This window comes from Elephantulus edwardii, unplaced genomic scaffold (assembly GCF_000299155.1).
Source record: "Elephantulus edwardii isolate Elephantulus edwardi_28Jun2011 unplaced genomic scaffold, EleEdw1.0 scaffold00006, whole genome shotgun sequence".
Taxonomy (NCBI): Eukaryota; Metazoa; Chordata; class Mammalia; order Macroscelidea; family Macroscelididae; genus Elephantulus; species Elephantulus edwardii.
Genome location: NW_006399756.1, coordinates 26,759,691 through 26,784,783, shown reverse-complemented (window position 1 = coordinate 26,784,783; position 25,093 = coordinate 26,759,691). Strand labels below are relative to the sequence as shown.

Sequence of the window (25,093 nt, the reverse complement as noted above, 5' to 3'; positions counted from 1 at the left end):
CCACCCAGGCCCCTGCCTTTTTTCTTTCTTCTTCCTTTTCTTTCTCCCTTTGCTGTGTACCATAGAGTCAGAGCCACCTGGCACAGGAGGAGATTGCTCCTCCTACTCCAGTGGAGCATCATCTGGTGGATTTGAACCATGTACCTTGGGATTACAGCACATCTTCTTGCCACTACGCCACCTGCCCCTTTGATGAGGAATTGTGACTGTAGTCTTAAATCATCAACCTTCACTCATATTTAAGGTAAAATTTCCATGTTATATTTACCTTTGGGGCCTTGACTTCCCATGTCACCTAAAACCACAAAGAGATGAAACTATGAGATGAAGCAAGAGATGAGAACCAGCTCCTTCCTCACATCTTCAAGCCATTCCCTCGGCCCCTCGGCCCCGCGGGCGCTCCTTGCTCCTCTCACAGAGGATCCCTTAGGTACTTCTCACTTAAAAGATTTTGACTAAAAAGCCAATTTCCTGCCTCCTAATAAATACAGTAAGATAATTTATTTTGGCATCCTCCAAATGGGAAGGAAAAAATAAACAACGAAACACCTTTCCATCTAAATAGGAAATCTTACCTTTAGGGCCAGGATTTCCTCGGAGATTTCCTGCAAGAAAAAATGAGTCCTAGGTTAGCTTAACATCTTCTCTGTCTGTCTGTCTGTCTCTCTCTCACATGCACACATACACACAGGGCCCCAGCATTGTTAAGGGTTAGGGGTGGATGTGTGTTGGGGAGAAACTGAGATTAGGAATTGGACTCAGATTCTCAACTATTTGAATTGTGGGGTTTTGTTCATTCATCTCTTCTGGTCTCAGTTTTCCCAGCAGTCCCACGGGATCACAGTACCAGTCCTCCCTTCGTCACAGGGCTCTTGAGAGGCTTAGAGGAGGCCAGAGGTTTGAGTGTGCGGAATAGCGTGCACACCGATGCAAAGGGGCCTCCCCACGACTGCCCCGTGATACACTCACCGTTTTCTTGTTCCGTCATTAGCTTGTTCCTCACGAACACCCAGAGCGCCTCTTGACCGTGGCTGTCCAGCCCACCTGTCCCCAGGCCTGTGCCCACCCCGGGTGCGGCACCCTGGAGGCGTTCCCTGTTGCTCCGCTCCATCCTCTCCTCGAAATGGATCATGCTGGTCTTCATTTGCTCTAGTTCATCCACCCTGGCTTTCAGCTTCCTCACTTCCTCCGCTGGAAGGGGCAGAGAAAGGCACCTTACCTTTCCAAACAGGTCTCCATGGGGGCCTGATGGAGAGCACTGGGGGCGGGGGGGGGGGTGTTCTTCATGTGGCTGGGATAGTTATCCTGAGACAATCAGTGCTGGCTCCCGGCAGGCTCCTTATTCAAATCCTGGGTCAGTCTTCTCACCCAGGAGGGTAACAAAGGCCCTCCTCTAGCTCTAAGGTGCAGTGACCAACCCTTTGAAAGGTCAAGTTAAAAACTATGAAAATGCCCAGAACAGCCTGTCAAGGGGAAGAGAGCACAGAGGTTGGCAATTAGGAGGCAGCTCAGAATCCTGACTCTGGAGCTGTGCCTTCAAGTACACGGTTTTACTCCACCAGATGGCGATTGCCTCCTGTTTGGCTTACTGTCTCTGGAAACTCACTGGAAAACCAGCTATGTGTCATTTCTTACTCGAGAGCACATTACACACCTGCCACTAAGCACTTGACCGTCCCTGGTCCAGTGCCTCCCAGTCCCTCGGTCTCCTCATCTGGAGCAAGGTTGTTGTTTCCTGTCAAGTTGGAACCCACCCATAGCTGACCCTCCAGCGGGTTTTCAGAGGCAGTAAATCGCACAGGAGGAGACTGCCCGTTCTTCTCCCAGAGCAGCTGGTGGATTCAAACCACGTGCTTTCAGAATTGCAGTGCAGTTTCTTGCCACTAGGCCACAAGAGCATTCTCTATGGAGCAACCGCACTTGGCCAAGATGACCTCACTTCCCACCCGCCTGGCCCAGGGCCTGACACGTACCCAGCGCGATGAGGCCGAAGAGCAGCCCCAGGAGCAACAGCCAGGTGAGCAGCAGGCCCAGCAGCCACTTCCACCAGCTGCAGCAGGAGCCGCAGGGACACCAGGCGGGCGCTGCGCCCCATGCGCCTGCACCACCGCCACCGCCACCACCGCCGCCGCTGCCGCCGCCGCCACGGTCGTAGCCGTGGATCTCTGGGGAAGAGAGGGGACGTTGGGGTGAGCTGAGCCCCTGCTCTGAACCCTCCAGATACTCCTGTCCCCTCCAAATATTCCAGTCCTCCCAAATGCTCCTATCCTCCCAAATATTCCTGTCCCCTCAAATGCTCCTATGCCCCAAATGCTCCTGTCCCCTCCAAATATTCCTATCCCCCTAAATGCCCCTATCCCCCAATGTTCCTGTCCCCCCAAATGCTCCTATCCCCCCAATATTCCTGTCTCCTCCAAACGCTCCTATCTCCCAAATATTCCTGTCCCGCCAAATGCTCCTATCCCCCCAATGTTCCTGTCCCCTCCAAATGCTCCTGTCCTCTTTAACTGCTCTTGACCCCTCCAAATGCTTCAACTTCTTGTAGCTTCCTTGGTGCCTGAGCTTTGAAGTGCCTGCACTTCTGAGAAAGAGCTGCCTTCTGGAAGGAACTGGAACCCTGGAGGCTTGTGGGTTCCTGCTGTGTGACCCTCTCTGTCCCCTTCCTTAGAACAGAAGATGAGAGGATTATCTCAGAGTGGCTGCTGAGTCAGTGAGATGCAGAAAAGAAAGTAGCAGGGTTGTAGCTTAAAAACCGGTATCTGAGGGGAGCTCTGGTGGCCTAGTGGTAAGGAGCTGCAACTACAATCCCAGAGGCACACAGTTCGAATCCACCAGATGCTCTGCCGGGGAAGGAGGGACAATCTCCTCCTGTACCAGTCAGATCTGATTTGACGGTACACTCACACAAAAATAATAAAAACAAACAAACAAACAAACAAACAAAAAAACCCCGGTATCTGTAACTTAGGATGTAAAACTTTCCTTTTAAACCATATTAAAGTGTAGAAACTTTACCCAGAAAATTCCCCCAATTGCCCACAAATACAACCAAGTAGCTTTAGGAGCTAAAATACAAACCTTTTACCAAGTCCATTCAAGCCATTAGTGGCATCAGTTACATTTATGATGTAGTACAACCAACACCACTATTCATTTTCAAAACTTTTGTATTTCCCCCAGAACTAGCTCTGTACTCCCCAAGACCCTGGCAACCACTCCTAAACTTTCTGTGTTTGGGCCCTAGTGTATTCTAGAAATTTCCTGTCAGTGGGATCATACTATACTGCTTCTGCTTACTTCTCTACATAAGCATTTAAGTTTCCTCCACACCGTAGCATGGAGCAGAACTTCACTTTTTATGGGTGAGTGATATTGAGTTGTATGGCTACTGCTATAGTTCGTTTAACCATTTGGGTTTTTTCCACTTTTTTTTTGCTACTATGAATAATAGGGCAGTGAACCTCAGTGCACAAGCATTTGTTTGAGGCCCTGCTTTCAAGTCTCTTGGGTCTATTCTAGGAGTAGATCACATGGTAATTCTGTTTCACTTCGTGAGAAGACTAGTGTCTTCCAGGAGCCTGTGTGTTGGGAGCCTCTGCATACACACACACACACACACACACACACACAGAGAGAGAGAGAGAGAAAGAAAGTCATTTGTGTTGTGTGTCTCCTACCCTGCTGGGAGATCCTCATATATAAGTGTGTACAATGAGGGCCAAGCAGAGGCCTGCAGGGACCATGAAGCATCGCCTCCTGACCTCAGTCCATGTCTGCCCCTTCCCCTGTCCTCCACTCTGATGCCCCTGGGCCTCCAATGGATCTCTCTAAAGGCGGGTGGCTCCTTGATGCAGTTTTCAGGCTAAGAGGCTGTGATGAGGCCTATGACTTCCATCACCACCAGTACCAGCCCTTCTTACCTGCAGAAGCAGCTTTGCCCTTGGCGGATGCTGCCTTCAGGTCTCCTGGAAGTATAAATATCAAGAACACACGTTATCCCATGAGTGTTTAAACTGGAAAAGCCCCAAGACTGCCCTGTGCATGGATTTTGGGAACTATTTTGATAAATATGTCCCCAAGGTCCCAGATAGAACAGCGAAGGACTGAAGGACCAAGGACCGGGGTATCCATGAATTCAGTCTTCATTAGCCAGATAATCCCACTAATTACAGCAACAAAGACAGGGCTTGGCTAACAATTAATGGTAGAAAAAGTAGCACTTTAACTCTCTTGAGACCTGAACTCGTGAAAGCATGAAGCATTTTCTTAAGATTGGCAGGAGTGACACTTGCAGTTAAGCTCTAAATGTGAGAAATTAATGCTTTCTCAGTTATGACTCTTTGAACACAGGTCTCTAACCTGGAGGAGGGAATTGGAAGGCTTGAAAGGGTTTGGGAGAGGGCTGTGTTTCCTAAAGCTACTTGCTTGTGTTTGTGGCATGTGGGGGGATTTTCTGGGAAAAATTTCTGTAGCTTCTGTCAGATTCTGAAAAAAAAAAAAAAAAGGTCTTTTGCCTCAACAGCCTAAAATGTAAAACCCAATGCTGGTGGAGTGAGAAGATTTTCTTAGATTCAGGCTACCATATCTCTTGCTGCCTCAGAATTTTGTTTAATTGTGCATTTATTTTGCAATGTCTTCTGTGTTAAACTTTCTTTTATTTTGCTGACCTTCCTTAATTGGTGGTTTGGAGAGATTCCATGTAGGACTCAGAATACATGAGGAAATACTGTTGTCCAGGGGAAAAAAAATTGAAAAGCAAAAAAATAAAACTAACAAGTGGTTTAAAGATTTTCCGTTAGTACAGAAAACTATAGGAGGTGAAGTGAAAAAATACTATCACTGCAGACTTTAAAAGACTAGAGGAAGATTTCTGCCTTGATTATGCCCGGAGAGATTGTTAAAACTCAGATTCACTAGGTCTTGGGGTGGGGACTGAACTCTGGTGGCCTAGTGGCAAGAAGCTGTACTGCAATCCTGAAGGCACGTGGTTCGAGGCCACCAGCGGCTCTACGGGAGAAGGATGGGCAATCTCGCCCAGGGTGATTTACCGCCTCTGAAAACCCGCTGGAGGGTCAGCTATGGGTTGGTTCTGACTCAATGGTACACAACAACAACGGGGGGAATCAGGGGTTCTGGCAGTGAAGTTTGTAGTATGCTGTGCTGCTAAACCAGAAGACCTAGAGTCTCTAAAGGTTCAAATCTACCAGTGGTTTTAAGGGAGAAAGATAAATAATCTCCTGTTAACATTTACAGCCTTGGAATCCCAATGGTGGGTGCTATGAGTTTGAATGGATTCGATGGCAGTGATAAGAGGCAGGGGCTGGAAGCCTGCATCCTAACCGGCTTTGTCTATGTTGTTTTACACAGGACCACTTGGAACATCAAGGTCAAAGGAGACAAATGCATGTGCTATGGAGCAAGGTACTATGAAGTCAAGGTGGGTAGCCACGGATTTATTCTTACCATTAGCTTCAGATTTCAGGCAGGTGTCGGTGGTGTAGGTGGCCTGCTTTTCTTTCTTTAGGGTGTCATCTGAGAAAGAAGCTGTGAACCACACCGGTTATAGCCCAGGTCCTCTCTCCCTGCCCCAGCCCTGCCCTCATCTGCTTTAGGGGGGACGAGGCTGGCTTGGTAAAACCAGAGCTTGGTTTCCGGGGGTCAGTCTCCCCACCTTTGAATGTGTGTTAAGGCACTTGCTGTGCCCGTAAAACCTCCCAGGGAGCACTTGGTTTGAATTTCCCTGGCTCATCTCGATTCAAGGCAGATCCCTCTTCAGGTAGGCTTCTCCCCCTGAAGATGACTGTGGTTTCCTTAGGAAGCCATCACACGCCGCCTTGCGAGGATGCCGGGTCTCCTACACCCTGCCTTTCCCCACAGCCTGCGTGAGCCGTGAGCCGTGTGGGACCTTACTTGCTGCGATGCTTGCTGGGGAGGCTGTGAAGACCTTGCCGCTGTCCTTGGTCATGATGAGCAGCTCCATCTCCTTCTTGGCAGGGGTGTTGCCTTTCTCCAAGATCAGGAACTTACAGTCCTTGTGCAAAAGGTCATCGTTCTGGACACTTGTGGTGCAGGCTGCAGTGAAAGGACGTGGGCAAGGAGGAAGGGAACGGGATCAGGATGGGAGTGGTGGGGAGAGAGAGAGAGAGAGAGAGAGAGGAGGGGACCAATGGGCAGAAACGAAGGATGAGGAAGCCGGAGGTGGGGAGAGCTTAGCAGGTGAGAACGAAGACCTCCCCAACTGTCACCTGCAGTGGTAACTATGTAGGATCACAGGGACCACAGACACCTCTCCCCTGCTTGCCTAGGTTTGACCATCAAGCAATTGGCCAAATGTCAGAGCACATACTTGTCTATGGGGCTGCCTTCAACCTCGCTAGGTTTTTGAACAGGATCTTTAGCAAGTAGACAAAATCCCCAATTGTAAGACCTTTCTTCTTGTTAACTTGGCAGATTCATTCTTATCCTTTAGGTCTCAAATGTTACCTGCTCTGGGAGGCCTTTTCAGGCATGCCATCTCAAGCACACATCTCTTGTCTCTAGCACTTCATTTCCGTCTTTTAACAACATTGGCTATTGTCTGTCAGTACTCTGTGTCTGTGATTTCTTTTGTGTGTTTGTGTGTGTCTGTTATTTCTCTGCCTGTTTATCACCTGGTTCCACTGCTGGAATTGCTAGCTTTGTGACAGCAAGGATCTATAGTCTGTCTGAGACAAAGCAGATGCTTGTCAAGATTGCTTGAATGATGCACACTCATGTTTAGTGTGGCTTTGTTCACAATAGAAAGGAGTTAGAAAAAACCTAAATGCCCATCAACAAATGAATGGATAGAGAAGCTGTGGTATATTCTCACAATGGAATACTATGCTGCATTGAAAAACAAGAAACTCATGCAATATTATTCAAAATGGGTGACTCTGGAGGACATTATGCTGAGTGAAGTATCTCAGTCACAAAAGGACAAATACTGCATAGTGCCACTGTTGTAAAACAGGACTGACATCAGGGTTGGGGGGAGACTGAGAAAGATAGGATAATGCATTGAAACAGATGAGGGAGAAAACTGTTTAAAAGGGATATGTGATTAGGTATTTTTGTCATGACAGGAGTCCAGAACAAAGACTGCATAGTGAAGTGGACCTGGGGGGAGGGATTGTAAAACAATTAAAGAATTTTTCTTTTAATTTTCCAAGGGTTCACTTGGGGGGGAGAAGTGGGAGGGGTGAAAAGTGCAACAATGAATGAATGGAAATCTAAAGTCTCTTTAGATTTTCACTGAAATTAATAATATTTTTTTTTAAAAAAAGATTGCTTGAATAAATGAATTTGTGAGTGAATGAAAGCCCATTAGGACCAGAGCAATCAAAGAACTGGCTCCCTGGGAGCTTGTTTATATATTAGATTTTTCTCCATCTCCAAGTAAAGACTCTACAGAAGACAGGGAGCTTTGGGCAGTTCCTCTAGGGCTTCCTGGCTCTTGCTGAAGATCACATGTAATAGAAGAAGGGCAGGCTTCTCAGACAAGCGTGGCGGGTGGACCTTGGCAGGCATTGGGGACAGGCTTGCATGGAGAGGCTTTTGGGGTGCCAATGCATTGGCAGGCCTCAGACTACCATGACCTCAGGGTTATGCTTCCCCCGATACACCCTGTGTCCACTGTGGCACGACCCTCCCACATGCAGCGCGAAGCCCTGGAGCTAGAGCAAGGGCACTCACCCGCAGAGGTGGACATGCCAGTGCTCACAACAGCAGGGCTCTGGGGCATGTTTTTCTTGACGCCATATGCTGCAAGGGAGGAACCAGTGAGTCAGCTCGGCCAGCGTGTGGGAAGCAGCTTGCTCAGCCCGGGAAGAGGCATGAGTTCAACTCTCTCCAGCCGGGTGGGGAGAGATGAGGGTTTAGCTAGGACTTCCCTCAGCACAGTGCTTCTCATCCTTGCAGATCCTCCCAGAGCCCACCCTTCCTTGTTCTTCCAAACCCCCAGCCATCTCCATGCCTTCTGAACTCCTGCAATTCTTAACACCTGCTGTGCACAGCTTGTCACTTACTTTGTGTTTACACCCAAATCTATTGCAGTCAATGCAATTCCACCTTATAGCAACCCTGTAACTTAGGGTTGGATTGTCCTATAGCATTTCTTAGGCAGCTGTCTTTACAGAAATGGATCGCTAGGCCTTGCCTCCCATGGAGTGTCTAGTAGATTTGAACTGCTAGTCTTTTGGTTAGCAGCCGAGAGCTTAACTACTACAACACCAGGACTCCTTATGTTGTAACATAGTAGCCCAGGGGGCAAAGAGTTGCACTGCCAATCCAGAGGTAAGTGGTTCAAATTTACTAGCTGTTTTGTGAGAGAAAGCAATTACCTTGTTTGATGTACAGCACCTGAGGACCCACTAGAGTATCAGCTATCAGTCAGCTCCAACTTGACAGCAAAGTTTGAGTGAGTTCTTTTTTTTTTCTTAAGCTTTATTTTTTTAAAATAATTTTAATGAGCATTTACAGAGATTTTGGATTTCCATTCATTCATTGCTGCACTTCTCTTCCCGCCCAGCCCGTTCCCCCCCCCGCCCCAAGTTCGCTCCTCTCTTTCAAAAGTAAGAGAAACACTCCCTCCCTGGCACAGTGAGTTCTTAACTGTTGAACGCATAGGAGAATTTCTACCTCATCTAAAGAGCAAGTAAGATGAGTGGGGAGGCTAACCCCTCACCCATCCTAATCTCAGGTCTGCACAGGAGCAGTGGTCAAGGAACTACACCACAGAATCAACCATTTGCTGATTTTCAGTGACAGTGGGGCTGTCAACGACAGCAAGCAGTGAGTTAACGAGGCTTCTGTTCCGTCCGACTCTACCGGAACAAAATATATAGGTGTTCGCCTACGTGATGTAGATACTAGTCAAAGTGCAGGTTCCCCTCTGCATTTAATCCATATTTGTGCCACTAAATGATCAAAGGTGGCATTTCTAGTTTGGAAGAGAACATGTTCCTGTGATGGAAAAGGCTGATTGTTTCTAAGAAACACTTCAGTACCTCTGATTTGGCTGCTGAAAGGAACATTGTGAGTTACTCCCCAAGCCCTAGGCTGTACATGCAGACTACTGACCTGTGGAAGTGGTGGTCGTGCCATGGGACAGCGTGGTGGAGCTGGGTGCCAGATTGTTCTGCATCCCAAACACTGTGCAAGGAATGACAATGGGTGAGTACGCGGTACAGTGTGTAGGGGAGGCTCCTCACCGGCAAGCTTTCCTGGAATCCCTAAACCATCCTCATAATAAAATTCTATTTGACAGAGGTTTCCAAGCTTCTCAGTACTTAGCATCTCTAATATCAGTGATTTTGAGGTTTCTGTGCCTCCTTCCCTCTTTACCCCAGACCAAAAGAAATCACTAATGTTCTGTTTAACTGAATAGGTAGCTTCTAGGTTGATCTAACTCAACAGTAATAGTTTCACTGGGCCAGATAGATGTCACTGTGCCCCTTAAGATTTTAAGAAAAATATCCTTGGGGCCTCCCGTTCAATGTAGTACCCTGGGAAGCCTTGTTGTCTGGTAATGGCTATGATGTGATTTGGACATAAGAGGGGCTACAGTGGCATTTACTTGGCCAACTCCAGTTTTTCCTTTAACTCCCTTTAGCTTCAACTTGGGTGTCCCGGCAGTATAGCAGTTAAATACACAACTGTTAACCAAAAGGTTGGCAGTTCAAATCCAACAGCTGCTCTAATGGAGAAAAAGAAGGCAATCTACTTCCTTCAAGATTGGATGGTCTACTGGACTGTCCTCCTCTGTCCTATAAAGTTGCTATGAATTCACTTTATGGCAACAAACCCCGTGACTGTTACATATATAAAACTCCTCTCCTCCCCTTAATGGTTTCAAGGGCTGGTAGTTTATCTATTTCTAACACTTTGCATAAACTTTTTCCTCCCTTCTCAACAGTTTCTATTATTCTGTGTTGTTCATCATTTGGGGCACAGAAACAGGTAGAGATCCAGTTAGGATTTTGCAAAATGGCAAAGGTAGGCTGAATTAAGCATAAGTCTTATATCTTCAAAGGTTTGATGGGACTTCAATTATTTAAAGTTGCTGAAAATCATAATGCAGAATTTATGCTTGCAAATGTGGCATTCAAGTAAATAAAAAAAAAAGACCCAAATAATTACATTTATTGACTATAATGGTCACTATACGTCGCAGGTGACTCAATGGCACATAACAACGGTAACATACTATAACAGGTTTGGAAGCAGGAGTGGCATCCACTTCCTAAATAACATGCCTCTGGAAACTCTATGAACTTTGATAAATGTTGATAGTTGCAGAGGGGCTTCAGGCCTTTTGTTCATAGGTTTGCTATGAGTCATGCTCAACTCGAAGGCAATCAACAACATTATAATAATAATAACACAGGAAGAAGGAAGATTCTTTCTAATAAAAGGTGGGAGGTGGTAAGTTATTCACTCCTAGGTTATCACAATGTGTGTGAAGATACAGTGAATAAATATTTCTGTAAAGTGGTTATATGTTTGCATTGGGGGTTAAGCAGGGATGTTTGAGTCCTCAATGAAATATTTATAATTAGTAAAATCAGTTTGCAAGACTTAAAAGAAAAATTCTTCTAAACTAGCAAATTTTTTCACCTAGAAATGTCCCAAGACGTTACTCATTTTGCTTTGATATATTCAAATTTCATGGAAAATAAGGGTCTCAGTACAGAATAAGCATGGACACCAGGTCTCTGAGCCCCTGACAAGGTTCTTGGAACTTCCCCTAAGTTACTGAGTTCTGTCTATGAACAAGGGCAGGCTGTTTGCCTCCTGTTCTCTAAATGCACCTCGAGCCATCAGGTTCCACATTGCAGTGTGCCTAAGGAAAGTGATAGAAGCTTTGGGGCAGAGAGCTGAATTCTCTAAGAAGCCAGTTCTCTTCCTCAGGAGAGAGCGTCCTTTACTTTTAAGCCCATGGCCTAGGAAAGGCTGGTAATGCTGAGCACTGACCTGAGGAGCAGGTGCTGAGTCCAGGGTGCAGTGTGGGAGAGCAGGACGCCATGTTATTCGGAACTCCAAAAACTGCAAGGGAAGAGGGAGGGTAGAGAGAGGGAGGATAGAGAGAGGGCTGGCCCACCCAGAACAGGGAAAAAGACTCGGAGAGTAGAGGAAACCCGGAACAGACATCAGGACTGAATTGCCATGTAAAGTTTGTAAAGTTTCGTTTTAGAATTCATTTAGTTTCTTATCTTGCAGCAAAGAACTAAATATTAGTTGTGGTGAACAAGGAGAGATCTTGAAAGGGTAAGAGTGCAAAAAAAGCACTGGGTGCAGCCCAAAGCTCTGGGTTGTTGGTAGGAGCTGTTGAGTCAACCCTGACTCGGAGAAACCCAGGTACAAGCGGACAAAACCCCGCTGGATCCTGCACTGTCCTCTCAATCTCTGCTTAAGCCCATTGTCACAGTCACGTGTCACCCATCTCACTGGGTCCTCCTCTCCTTCCCTGAACCTCCAATTTTCTAAGCATGATGCTTTTTCCAAGGACTGGCCCCTTCTGACAACATGTCCAAAGTATGTGAGTTGAAGTTATCAGTGTCGCATTTTACAGAGAAGCCACACGAAGCCAAGAAAAGTCAAACAACTTGTTCAAGGTCATGCGGAAGGCAACTAGGTTTCCTACATTTCTTTCCCTCAGGGATCCAGCAGGAGGAGTATTTTCTAGATCAGATTGAATTGAATAGATCTTTTAGTGGAAGATTCTTGGCACAATTGGCCACCGAAGCCGGTCTCGGAAGTCCTGGAAATGGTAAACTAGAGAGCGGTCATTTAATTCCAGGGGAAAGATCTAGAGAGTCCAAGACTGGAGGAGGGTGTGCATCATTCACATACCTGATCCTGAAGAATAGGCATTGGTGTTGAGGAGCGATGAGCTCTGAGTTGTCATGTTGTTGTGATAGGCCCCCATGGAAGACCCCGCAGGCAAGGTGGAGGACCACACGTGAGAGGGAAGGTTGGCATCCAGGATGGTCGTGTCGTAGGTCCCTGATACTGGAAACAGACCCATGCATGCCCCAGTGAAAGAAAGCCAGTGTTCTATTCTGCAGGAAAGAAATCACCTCGTCCCAGTTTCGTGGGGCTTTCCTGCCCTTAATACTTAGGGTCCTGAGTTCTGGGAAGTCCATTAGTGCCTGTCAGAGGGAGCAGTTGGTCAGTCTCACTTCTGCCTGTGATCTCAGAGCTGATGCCAACTTGATCTCTTAGACTGTAAGTTCTTGCTTACTCTTGGTGAGTTTTGAGGTTCCTAAATTCTTCCCTGGGTCCATCCTTTTCTCATTCTAAGTCCCTCTACCTTCTGGTATGCTGTTCTCACCTAGAAAATGACTCTTAGCCCACTGCTGACTTCTCCACCTTCAAAGATGCAAGGAGCACCTCTCTTGGACTCCAGAGTTGAATTTCTAACAGCAGAACTCTAGGCTTAGTGGCAATCACAGGGTACTGCTGTACCCTGTATAATGCCCTGTCACTGATTCTGAGATTCTGTAACAGGGATAGCATTTTACTTTTCTTATATGCCTGCCAGACACGGGGGCACTTTGTCCCTAGGAGGGGGTTTTTGTGCCTCTTCATATATGACACCAGTTCAACCTATTTGTTATTTGAGAGGAAGCTAGCAACTCAGGTCCTAAAATGCGAAGATTTGGTTTTGTATTAAAGATCAAACAAAGATTGTAACCTCTCTCATATTTCTAACAGTGAATGAGAGGAAAATGAGGTCATGGTAAAAGTTCTCTTCTCATCTTGTTCCAAGGATCTGTCATTCACCTTTCAGCCTTCCATCTTGCACTTGGACTTGGTATGTACTTGCTATCTCTATGCTGGGCAATAGGATTCTAAACCAAGATTACTTGGTTAACTCGGTTAATCCTTTTCTCTCCATGAGGGTAGTGTCTGGGTCTATCTTGTTCATTGCTTTTCCTTAGTGCCTAGCACTCAGCATAGAGCAGACATGCAATAAATGTTAGATAGATCAATGAGCAGAGACACTATACTTTTCCTCCAATTTTTTCCTTTGAGGAACCTGGTAAACATAGTCTACTGACAAGACTCTCCTAGCCTAGGAATCTGCAGTATCTGGAGTCTGCAAGTGGAAGTGTTGACGTGACACAAGGTGGGAAGAACACAGCCGACGTTTTCATGTTTGTGGAAGAGGAGATGCTTGGTGCTTTGCAAAGTCTCTGTCTTGACTTGGAAGACATGGTAGGGCACAGTTGAATACTGGGGCCAGGCAAGGATGCTGCCTTGCTCCCATGTCCCCATCGCAGCCCCTGACCACGGGACTTACCCGACTGGGAGCTTGCTGTGACGGTCTTAGTCTCCATGGTGCCCTTCTTAGGGATGGGGAGGGTACTGGAGCAGTTCCGCGTGGGGCTCGTGCTTGCTGACCGGCTCCCCTTGAGCAAACGCTTCACATCATCCAATTCTGTCCCTGTGAGAAGAGAATCTTCAGCATTTCTATTCGGTCTAAGATTCCTCCCCAGCGTCTACCTGGGGAGTGGGGGGCACATTTATGGCATTGTGAATATCAGGGAGGTTGACATCTGCTTGACACCCTGGGACTCTTTCAGCTAGCCTTATAATTTTTGCATTTTGCCAATTTATAGCACTTATCAACCTGGCACTTCGTAATATTAACGGCCTCATAAATACAGGCTTCTCACAAGGAGGTCAAAGCCCTTGGAAGATATTTGCTAATTAGATTTCATTAGGCACCGTGAGGATCATTCTGTGGCTGGAAGATACTGTCATCCTGTGCCAGGGTGGTAGGGGGAGGTGGAGATTTATGTCAGGGGGACAATGAAACCACCAGCTTCCTTGAAACGAATGAGCCAACACTATTCTCACTCCCTGTGCAGGAACGTCAGGTGGTAGGTCCCTGACCTTGGGTGCCTGGGAGTGTCAGAAGGAATTTGTGGTCCATAATTCCTAGACATTATGCTGCTTCCCTGTGATTTAAGTCCAGGGGGATCTGGCCAATATTCTGTGCAGCCAGGTGAGTAGGACAAAGTTGAGATGAGGGCAGGATAGTGCAAGAGCAGCGTGTAAGATTTGCCTTGGATTTACAGGCATATGCTAAGTAAGTGTCCTCACAGAATAGCCTCTCCCTTAAGCTCAGAAGCCCCTCCCTGAACACTGTCTTTTTAGGCTCAGCATCCCCAGTTTTGGAAGGACTCCGATGAGAAAGCATCAGGCCTGGAGTCGGCTCCTCGGATCCCAGGCTCTGAGTTCTCTGGACGAGTCTGAGTCTCTTCCCTGAGCTTCCTGACTCAGTTCTTTCTCCCCCAACATCTGATACACAGCTCCTGCCTTAACCTCTAACAAAGACATCAGGGATCTAACATGTTTAATGGACAGAGACTGGGGAATTCCTGACATCTGAGAGAAAGTTCACATTTTTTCCCTTTAGAACTCTCATATTCTGGTTTCTGACCTTTCTTGATTCTTGACTATTTTGTTGTGTCCCATGTACTCCCTGCCATCAACCACACTGAACTTCCTTTTTTTTTTTTAAACAGGCTTACTTTTTTACTCTTTGGGTTTTTGTGTGGTTTGTTTTGTTTTCCCCATTCATTCATTGTTGCACTTTTCTCCCTGCCCACCCCTCCCCTCCAGTTCTTTCTTCTCTTTGAAAAGTAAAAGAAAAATTCTTTCATTGTTATATAATCCCTCCCCCCAGGTCCACTACACTATGCAACCTTTGCTCTGGACTCCTGTCATGACAATAATACCTAATCATATATCCCTTTTAAACAGTTCTCTCTCTCATCTGTTTCAATGTAGTATACATTATTGAACCCATCTTTCTCAGTCTCTCCCCCAACCCCGATGTCAGTCCTGTTTTACAGCAGAGGCACCATGCAGTATTTGTCCTTTTGTGACTGAGATATTTTACTCAGCATAATGTCCTCCAGGGTCATCCATTATGAATACTATTTCATGAGTTCCTTGTTTTTCAATGCAGCATAGTATTCCATTGTGTGAATATATCACAGCTTCTCTATCCATTCATTTGTTCATGGACACTTAGGTTGTTTCCAACTCTTTGCTATTGTAAACAAAGCTGCAATAAACATGGGTGTGCATATATCTCATTGTGTGGTGGTTATGGTTTCTTTGGGGTATATTTCAAGTAGTGGAATTGCTGGGTCATATGGTATCTCTATTTGCAACTTTTGGAGAACGCGCCACACCACTTTCCACAGTGGTTGCACCATTTTACACTCCCACCAACAGTGAATAAGGGTTCCAGTTTCTCCACAACCTCTCCAGCATTTGATATTTGCTGTTCTGTTAAATTTTGCCATTCTTACTGGGGTGAGATGTTATCTCGTAGTTGTTTTGACTGAACTACTTCTCGCTCCTTAAATGTCCTCTGGTGCCTCATCTCTCTGAGTCTAACTCTGACCTGCTCTTCAGGCTTGAGCCATGCGCCACTGACCTCAGGAAGGCTGTACTGGCTCCTTGCACCTGTTTCCCTTGCGGTCAGTCCTGTGTATTTCCTCCTACGTTGAGCTGACCACCATCACATTGCACTGTGATGGGTGTTGATCCACTGTTTCCCCAGCAGCCTATGGACTGTTGGGCAGTAAGGGTTGTGACTTTGTGACTCACTCAGCACCTTACACAGAGCACCAAGCAGAGGGCCAAATTCACAGGAGGTCCTGAAAGAATGCTTTTTGACTTAATGACTGTGTACATGTATGCACACCCTCACACCTTACCCTCCTACCCCTGCACAGCTTTAGCCTTTAGACAGTAGCGGCTGGAGGCCTGGACCCTGTCCTTTCAGGAAGATAGTGGCCACTTACATCGCGTAGACGGGGATGCACTCTGCAGGCGAACTCGGATTTCACTTTCTGCACAAGGAAAGAAGTGGAGAAGACTGTGAATTAAGGAACCCAGACCAGGATCCCCAGAATGAGCTCTGAGCTCAGTGGACGAATCTCTGGGCTGCTCTGAAATGCCTGTCTTGAGAAAAGGATGCCTATGTACACCCAGAGGGAGTGCTCCTTAAAAAAGGGACATTCCTTCTGCCACCTACTGCCACCTACTGCCACCTAGCTGTATCCTCACACCTCCCAGGAATGTGCTGTTCTAATTAAATCCTGTGCTGGACAAGGAGGTTAATTTTAAACTAGCAGTGACCAACACCTGTCCCGCCACATGTTGTATGAATTTCCTCCTGGCTCTTGGCCTCTCAAACACTGGATAGAATGTTCTAAAGTTTTGAACTTCTCAGAAAGGGCAGGGAATTGATAGCTTAATGTTATTAATTAAACTTTAATTGGGTAGTCTGCATCTTTGAACTTTTAGCCTAAAGTTGTGGGTGTCTGGTATGCTCCTAACTCCTGAGTGACTGATGGCAGGAATGCCCACTGGAAGCCTGGCCTGGTGTTGGAGAAACTCCTGGAGCTCTTTGGCACAGCCTAACACATCCTCACCACCCTCACCCAAGTTTATCAAGGACAGCTTTCCCCAAGCCTGTATTTCTCCATTTCATGATCAGATAAGGACATTTCAGAACATTCATGGAGCCTTTTGTCTATCCTTTGGAAAGTTTGAAAAAGAAGGTATTTTGTTGAACTTCTGATACATAACAGCAATTAGGAGATCAGAAGTAAAACTAATTATAACATCCATATTTTTAGGGAATCCTCAGCACACAAGCTATTCCTCTAGGTCATTACCATGTGTTTTGGTTCCTGCCTCCACGTGTTTATATCTCACATTATCTTTTCTATCCTGATAGAGTCAGCAAAAATATTCCCGAGATAGTGTGTGCTCCCAGAGAGCAGATTTTACTCGTAGTTATCATTTTGTCCTCATCACACTTCGTAGAGCTTGAATGTCTGCTCAGAAAATCCTTGTTGGGTGAACTGAGCTGAACTGAACCCAGTGGTGGTGATTACCTCGTGTTTGGCTCCGTCCCCTAGTTGAAGAAGATGCTGAGAAAGAAATAAAAAGTAAGGTTAGAAGGGGGGAAAAAACTAGGCATATGCAAAAGGTAGCAACTTGAATTTTTTTGGCACAGAGGTAGGGGTGTGTGTGCATGCGTGTGTGTGCGTGTGAAAAAGAGAGAGCTGTTACATTGTATGCTGTACCCAAACAGCAATCTTTATGTGTTAAGTTGTTATGTACCATCAATTTTGAACTGACCCATAACTGATCCTCCAGTGAGTTTTCAGAGGGCGGTTAATCACACGGGAGAAGACTGTCCATCTATCTCCCATGGAGCAGTTGGTGGATTCAAACTGCATGCCTTTGGGTTGGTAGCACAATTCCTTACTACTAAACCACCAGTGCTCCCTAACCTTTATGCAGTAGGTGCTTAATAAATGATGACCACATGTGTTGTTAAATGGCTTTAGTTAAGCCATGTGATAGCAGAGTCCATTTGGACTGGCTGACTATATTGATAAAACGTATTAAAAACTGTTACATTTTCCTTTAATTTGTCGTTAGAGACTGTTTTGTATTTCCAGTATAAGCAAATAAATAAGTAACAACCAATGAAAATTCAATGGTCGTATAAAAAAATTATATACATAATGAAATTTGCAAAAATACAAACTAAAGATTTTAAGGCCAAGTGTGTATCTGACCTAAGATTTTGGTTCAGTCACAGCTGATGAAGCGAAACCAGATGGATTATGATTTTCAAAATATGGGTGACCTTCAATGGTAACCAGAGCAGACAAATGATGGGTCAAACCCTGCCAGAAAGTCAGTCTCCTTCTTAGAAAACAAGGGCATTGTGCTCACTGCGTAGCAGCTAGATCTCTTCAGCAGCTGAGTTGAAAACTATGATGCTCGGCTCAATGACGGTGGGTGACTGCACCACTTGAAATATGTTTGCTCTCCACAGTCTTGACTATAATCCACTATCCCACATCAGGCTCCTTCAAAGGGCTCACTATTTCTTTTTAAAGTCTTTTATTCCAGGGCTTTAGTCTATAATTATCCCCAATCCTGGATCATCCATATTTTAAAACTTCAAGTGTTTTCTGGTTTCACTGTATTAGCTAAGATTGAGTAAACTCAAAGGGTTCAAAGCTCTACTTTGAGGTAACTTGTATTCAGATGCTGGGCAGTTTGAAATGTGTGTGTTCTAATATCTGCTCCTTATTGCTGGGAGGCTCAGTGAATCCCAGTGAAGGAAAAATCCTTCTAAGTGTTATTTGGCTGTAGGGTGTATTCATCCAAGCTTGAGCTTTGTATAAATAACTTGCCATCTCTGTGTGTCATGATCTTATGATACTAGTTAATGTGGCTGACAGGTCCTTGAAGACACTTCAGGAAAAAGAGTAAAGAGAACAGGCAAGCAGTCAAATTCTTCTAGAAGAATACGTTTAACTCATGATGGCACCTACCCCTCTACACATTTTTTGCAGGATCCAAATTGACCATTTCCTCAGAAAAGAAGGAAAATACGTACCAAATTCCTTTCGAGGATATTCTGGAGATGAGTTTCCACTGGAGCTCCCTGGAGGGATGATAAAACAGTACAAGCCTGAGGATGGGTAGGGCCCAGCGACTTCTTTTTTAACATCCACAGCACTCAAAGTTTCAGGAGAAAAATGAGACTCTTCTTCAGCAGACATTTTAAATGGAACACGCTCATGATTTTAAAGACCACTCCCCTATCTGGACTGGGTGTCACTTCGTTCTGGTCCCTGGTCCATTTCAGATGGGACACAGTGTGAACAAAGGAAAACCAGAAGTTTCCTCTTTCTTCCCTTCCTTCTGCTCCCCTTTCCCCCTCGTCTCTCCTTCCCTTTCTTTTTCTCCCTTCCTTTCTTCCCTGTTCCCTTAACTGCATTTGTCTTACAGTGAGCTAGTGCAGGTGAAGTCCCAGGAAATAATGTTTAGGGACATCCTGACCTTGTGATGCTTATCCCAGCCATGGACTCTGGCAAAATGAAGGTCAAGCCCAACGCAGGACTCACCATGAAAAGACACTGTAGTGACATTGCACAGTCAGTGACGTTTCGCCTGGATATTATTAGGCTCTTAACTCCTTTAAACTACTTTGTGAATGGTACTCAACTAGGCATCTTGGCCCTAACTTCTCTGAGATCAAGTCCTACATGTCCCACTGACAACTTATTACCTCCACCTGAAAGCTGTGCCAAGAGCTCGATTTCAGGGTAAAATAACAAACCCACCTAAACAGAGTAACCTGCTCCATTAATGGCACCACCATGAGCCCAAACACCTGGGTTTGAAACCACAGTGGGGTTGCTGACTCTCTAAACTCCCTTTCTCTCAATACAACCAATTCCCAGACCTATCAAGATTACCTAATCATACCTCCAGTTCCTCTTCACTCCCACTGTGACCACTTTAGTCCCAAGCAAAACTTCTCCCTCTTGGATCATTGCAGGCAACTTCTAACTTGTCACCTGTGGCTAGTTTCTTTCCTACAAGTCTATCCTACACGTGGTCTCCCGAGTCAATGTGCTACCTTTCAGATACGATTGACTCTTTGGCTCCCATTGCATATAGAATGAAATCGAAGCATTTAACCGAGACTCCTTTTCTACCTAAGTACCAGCCGCTGCTCCTTATTCAATCTTTGCCTATCCTTGCAGATGCTGGAAAGGCTCTCTTGGCCCGAAGCATCCACCTCTCCCATCTGGGCGTCAAAATCTTGCATTTCATGACAGCTCAGCTCAAATGTCTCTTCCTCCAGACTATTTTCCTTAACCCTCTCAAATGAAAATTGTAATCCTTTTCTACTTTGTGTTACAGCTCTACACTTATCACCTTAACTTTTCTATCAGACTATTGGTGGCTTGAAGGCAAGATTCATGTCTGATTCATTTAAGCAACTATTCAAGCAGTCTATGTAGTATTTAAGCACATAGGAGAGATCTCTGGCAGAACAACAGTTGAACGGATGACTGAGTCGTGGGATGAGTGAATGAATGAAAGTCTTTAAGCAACGTGAGTCATGAGAGAAATGAGTGGGGAGAAAAGTAAGGAGGCGGACACAGGTAAACACAGGTGCCCAAAACGTAAATCGTCAGTGGAAGAGTGAAGTTCCTCAGGGAAAACAGTGGGCCTTTTGTAAGGTGGTGAGACTGATACCTTCGTATGCTGCATGGCGAGTGACAGTTTTCCTTTCAAAGGTTGAGCCTGGTGAGTTGGGCAGAGTGGAGGCAGGTGAGTGAGCCCTCCTGTAACTGGAGGTAGAGGCATTTCCTCTTGTGCTTCCACCTACAAGTGGGAAAAAGCACAAATCCTGATAGTACTTCATCTGAGATGACTCAAAGGGCGATTGAAATCCAGTTATATGGACCAAATGTACTGAGGCTGCCTAAATGAGGGGCCTGTAGGAGGCACTGGGGGAGAAGAGAAGAACACAAGCAAAAGCGTCGGCATTTCCACGGTTACTGAGCCCTGGAAAGGTAGCACTGCTGCTATTGCCACACCTCAGCTGACCACTGAAAGGCAGGATATCCTTTAGGTATGTAGTGACAGCATAAGGGGGTGGAGAGGACTTGGCAGGGCGTTGGATTGGAAAGGACCTGGTTGGACTAGCACTGAAACAGATGAGGGAGAGAATAATTTAAGAGCGATGTATGATAGGGTATTATGGTTATCACAAGAGTCCACAATTAAGGTTGCATAGTGGAATGTACTTGGGGCGGTGGGAGGGGTGTGGGGGAATTGTGTCCCAGGGAGGGAGTGTTTCTTTTACTTTTGAAAGAGAGGAGCGAACTGGGGGGCGGGGGGGGGGGTGGGTGGGGAGAGAAGTGCAGCAATGAATGAATGGAAATCCAAAATCTCTCTAAATGCTCTTTAAAATTATTAAGAAGGAAAAAAAAATAAAACTACCATAGAACAATGTGTTGTAATGGGAACAATGGGCTTGTGTTGGAAGCTTACACAGATGTAGGATCCTCTGTGACCAGTTTTCTGAGAACAGTAACCTAATCATTAAGTGTCTTTGTTGTTGGCTGATGGTCATTCGCATTGTAAGTCCTCAGCCGTGCACCCTCTACAGAGATGGCTTTAAGGGAGCAATTCAATGGGGAGCAGTCATCTCACGGAGTCTCTTTAATCCATCGCCCTTATTTTTCTTGGGGATTTGATGGAAATATGTTAATTGGGTGTCAAACACTGATAATTTCATGGTTACCTTCTCCTGCACTGTCTTTCCTCTGGAGCCTTCCGGGGGCATTTGGAATGCATGATAAGTAGCTCTAATTGTCTCCTCACATTGTTTCAAGACATTGTCTACCCCCATGTCCTTTGCAGGACTTTCCAGCTCCATGTCCACAGCTCTTCACATTAACAGCACTTACTTGAGTTTATGTAGCCGCTGCTGCCATGCAGCAGGCTCTGTTTCTCCACTCTGCTCCCTCCACCAAGAGAACCTGTTTTAGAGTAGCCATTGCTCGTTCCCCCTTCTGTCAGAGAAGAGAAGCGACAACACAAGGGGAGAGTGGGTTAGTGGGCCACCTTATTTCCCTGGACCATGCAAGTCTTCCCTCCCTTCTCACAAGGACACATTGAGTTTGGGATCCTTTCCCCAGGGTAATTTTGTCCTCCTCTGTAAGACATAAGCTGCCAGGTGCTAGTTTGGATTGTTTTACTGCAAATGCTAAGAGCGATTGCTCCACCATATTTAAAGGCTTCTGGGTGGAAGGTAGCAAGTTGCTCGATGGGGAGGTATCACTGTTAGAAAAGGCAGCTGAGTGAGGAAAAGCTCTTGGAGGCCAAGCCCTAGGTTGAGGTTGCGCTTTCCAAATGCTTGATGAGCACTGCAGACATGGCTCAAGGCATGGCTCGAGCTCAAGCTCTAAATTGCTGGTGTTCTATCTGGAAGCCCATCACTCTTCTAGCCTCATCTGCTGGGAGGTGCTATCTCCACTGTCTTTGAGCCAGGTTCCCTATAAAGAGCTGGAGGAGTGAGGCTGCTTTATAACCCAATCTATTAAACCTAGGGACCATCCTGGAACAAGTGGACACAAAGTGAAGCTTACTCAGAGACTCCCTTCTCCACCCCCACTGCCCTGCCCACCTTCTACTCATTCTCAGATGGGAGAAAAGTTCGGATATTTTAGTACTCTAAACAGGCAAATCTATTGAGACAGAAAGTAGATTTGTGGTTTTCATTAGATGAGGGGAGCGGAAAGGGGAATAGAAAGTAATTGTTAATGGTCATTAAGGTTTTCTTTGGGGCAAGAAAATGGTCTACATGAAAATTAGACCAGAGAGATAGTTACAAAATTATATACTAAAATCAGTAAAGTGTGTGTTTAAAATTGGTGGAAATTGTGATATATAAATTATATCTCTCTCTATTGAATATTTCAGATATATTGTATTTGTTCAACTATAGAGTAAGCTACAATGAGGTTACGAGTACTTCACTCAGGATTTATTAAGAAGAAAGCTGTGGAGGTAGTTACTTACTTGGTGGTAAGGATGTAAGTCTTGTGGTTACTGTTTCAGTGATAACTAGAAAAATACAAACAAAAGGTCAAGTATGTTTACTCACTGAGATCCCTCTGCTGGGGCAAGGTCTTCTGTCACTGACTGAGCACATGAAAATAAGACTGAATACAGATTTTTGTCTACTTCTGTTTTAAGGTATGGATATGACCCATTTGACATTAAAAAAGTTCAGTAACAATAGATTTTAATGTACTCAGAAACTAAGTTTTTATTTTTTTGGCACTCAGACGCCACTGATTTGAAAGCAAGTTGTTTTGGCTTGGTATCAAGGTTTCTTATCCAACAATTGCATTCATCCCAGTTTGACTTTGAAGAGGGAGCAGGCCCTTCTTGTGTGAGTGCCTTGGTTTCTTTGCACTGACACTCCCAAATTGTCCCCTAGCCCAACCTGGACCAACACCCAATCATCCTATCTGATCTCATTGAGAAGCAGATAATATTTGTACTTCTTTATGAACCTGGGAGGTGCTTCATTTATTTTGGGTTTACTATGAAATCTTGAGGGTCACACCTGACTGTGAGGAGTATGTATTAGAGTGTGGGCTGGAAAGAGAAATCTGGGTAAGTCACACTTGTTGTTGTGGTTATGTGCCCTCAAGTCCCCTGAGACTCATGGCGACCCTGTGTACAATAGCTCTGAAATCTGCCCTATCTTGAGAAGGATACTAAAGATAGACTTGAAGAAACAGTACATTATGCCTCCAAATCTCGACTGATGGTTGTTGGTGCTGTTGTTATGTGCCTCCGAGTTGCTTGTGACTCATAGCGACCCTATGTACAACAGCCCTAAACCCTGCTCTATCCTGTGCCAATTGCATTGCCTCTGACACACCCATTCCGATTACCACAGTCAATCAATCCACCTCATAGAGGGTCTTCCCCTCCTGCGCCTGCCCTCCACCCTCCCAAGCATGATACCCTTCTCCAAGGACCTGTCTCTCCTTACAACATGTCCAAAGTATGTCAGACGAAGTCTCAGAATCCTTGCCTCCAAGGAGCAGCCCGGTTTAACCCTCTCCAGGATGAATCTGTTTGTTTTCTTGGCAGTCCATGGTACCCTCAATACTCTTCTCCAACACCAAAGCTCAAAGTAAGTATGGATATAATAAGAGTAGAAGCTATTTCAAAGATAACATTTAAAAGGAAAAAAAAATCCTCTTTTCAGATTCATTCTATTCTTTTGTAACATGAGTGTTTGGGTAGATTCACAAGCTGCTGTTATTATGTGCTGTGGAATTGGAACTGATCCACAGCTGACTGTGAAGAAGATTTTCAGAGTTCATAAATTTTACGGTTGGAGATTACTTATCTTTCTCCTTATAGGGGCTGGTGGATTTGAACCATGGCCCTTTGCAGCACTCCTCCTCACCACCTTACCAAATGGTGTACCTTTGGGTTGGCAGTGCAACTCCTTAAACTGTGCTACAGTCCCAAAAGGCACAGGGTTCAAATCCACCAGCTGCTCCATGGAAGAAGGATCTCCTCCTGGGCCACTTATTGCCTCTGAAAACCCAATAAAGGGTTCGCTATGAGTTAGTTCCAACAGGACAACACACAACAACAAACAACAACAGGCCTCCAGAGTGCCTTCCATTTGACATAGAGGAACAGATTTATTGTTCTTTAAATCTATACTGTGTATGCCTGTGTTTGTGTGCTGCTTATATTCGTAAGAGTGGGTAGCACACATACATGGGTGTTGGTGTGGGGTGGAGAGAAAAGGAACGGAAGAAGATGGTGCAGGATTATTTTTTTGGCTGCTTTAAGCTGCTGCTTGCAACCGCTCCATCTCATGTTAGTCCATCGCCTAATTAGTGCATCTTCCTACTTACCTTAGTGTTCTAGCAGGAACAGGAACCTGGGGTTATGAACAGAACAGAAATAGTGTTCGATGCATAAAAGGGAATAATAGTCCCGTGCTTCCTCTAACCCTCTCAATGCATAGGCCTTTGGGATCCTTTGCTACATAAAAATACATTATTTCCTAATTCCAAGTTCCAAGTCTGTGGAGCCAGAATTTTTGTTTAATTGGTGATATATGAAAGTCACAGAATAGGTAAAACAAGTTCTCTAACTTAGAGTTACTAGGGGGACAGTTTTAATGACCCTAGATTTATCATTTGGACAGTTTAACAGAAGAAGGGTGACTGTTTTCAATTATTTTAGTGTAGATTTTGACAGTGACACAAGTGTTATTCCAACTTTATCCTTGCAGTAAGTGGGATTATACTTTTCTATTTTTATTGTCCTAGCTGCTTTGGTAGCCTAGTGGTAAGGAGTTGGTCCTGAAGGCACCAGCTAGTTCAAATCCACCAGCTGCTCCATGGGAGAAAAATGGACAATCTTCTCCTGTGGGATTTACTGCCTCTGAAAACCCAGTGGTGAGTCAGCTGAGTCAGTCCTGATTCAACAGTATGTAACAGTAGATGCCAAAGCATGAGAATAGCTAAATAGTGTCAAAGGGATTTTATGGGATATTATACAGTCATTAAAAATTCTGGCTGTGCTGTTGTAGAATGGGACTGTCCTTGGGGTTGGGGAGAGACTGAGTAAGATGGGTTCAATAATGTATACTGCACTGAAACAG

General features: G+C 45.3%; 1 protein-coding gene across 1 annotated transcript in view; it reads right to left on the bottom strand.

Annotated features, from left to right (window-relative positions):
* The window catches only part of COL17A1 (collagen, type XVII, alpha 1), a 59,526-nt gene that overhangs the window by 25,069 nt on the left and 9,364 nt on the right, over positions 1-25,093 (bottom strand). The window contains exons 3-20 of the mRNA XM_006880177.1: positions 22,465-22,509; positions 21,351-21,455; positions 20,131-20,259; positions 18,476-18,523; positions 16,950-16,985; positions 15,849-15,896; positions 13,325-13,468; positions 11,872-12,030; positions 10,993-11,064; positions 9,100-9,171; positions 7,714-7,782; positions 5,911-6,072; positions 5,464-5,544; positions 3,921-3,965; positions 1,974-2,165; positions 970-1,191; positions 576-605; positions 269-295 (exon numbers count right to left, since the gene is read on the bottom strand). Of these exons, the coding sequence (XP_006880239.1) occupies positions 269-295; positions 576-605; positions 970-1,191; positions 1,974-2,165; positions 3,921-3,965; positions 5,464-5,544; positions 5,911-6,072; positions 7,714-7,782; positions 9,100-9,171; positions 10,993-11,064; positions 11,872-12,030; positions 13,325-13,468; positions 15,849-15,896; positions 16,950-16,985; positions 18,476-18,523; positions 20,131-20,259; positions 21,351-21,455; positions 22,465-22,509 (1,686 nt within the window). The remainder of the gene's footprint in view (positions 1-268; positions 296-575; positions 606-969; positions 1,192-1,973; positions 2,166-3,920; positions 3,966-5,463; positions 5,545-5,910; positions 6,073-7,713; positions 7,783-9,099; positions 9,172-10,992; positions 11,065-11,871; positions 12,031-13,324; positions 13,469-15,848; positions 15,897-16,949; positions 16,986-18,475; positions 18,524-20,130; positions 20,260-21,350; positions 21,456-22,464; positions 22,510-25,093) is intronic.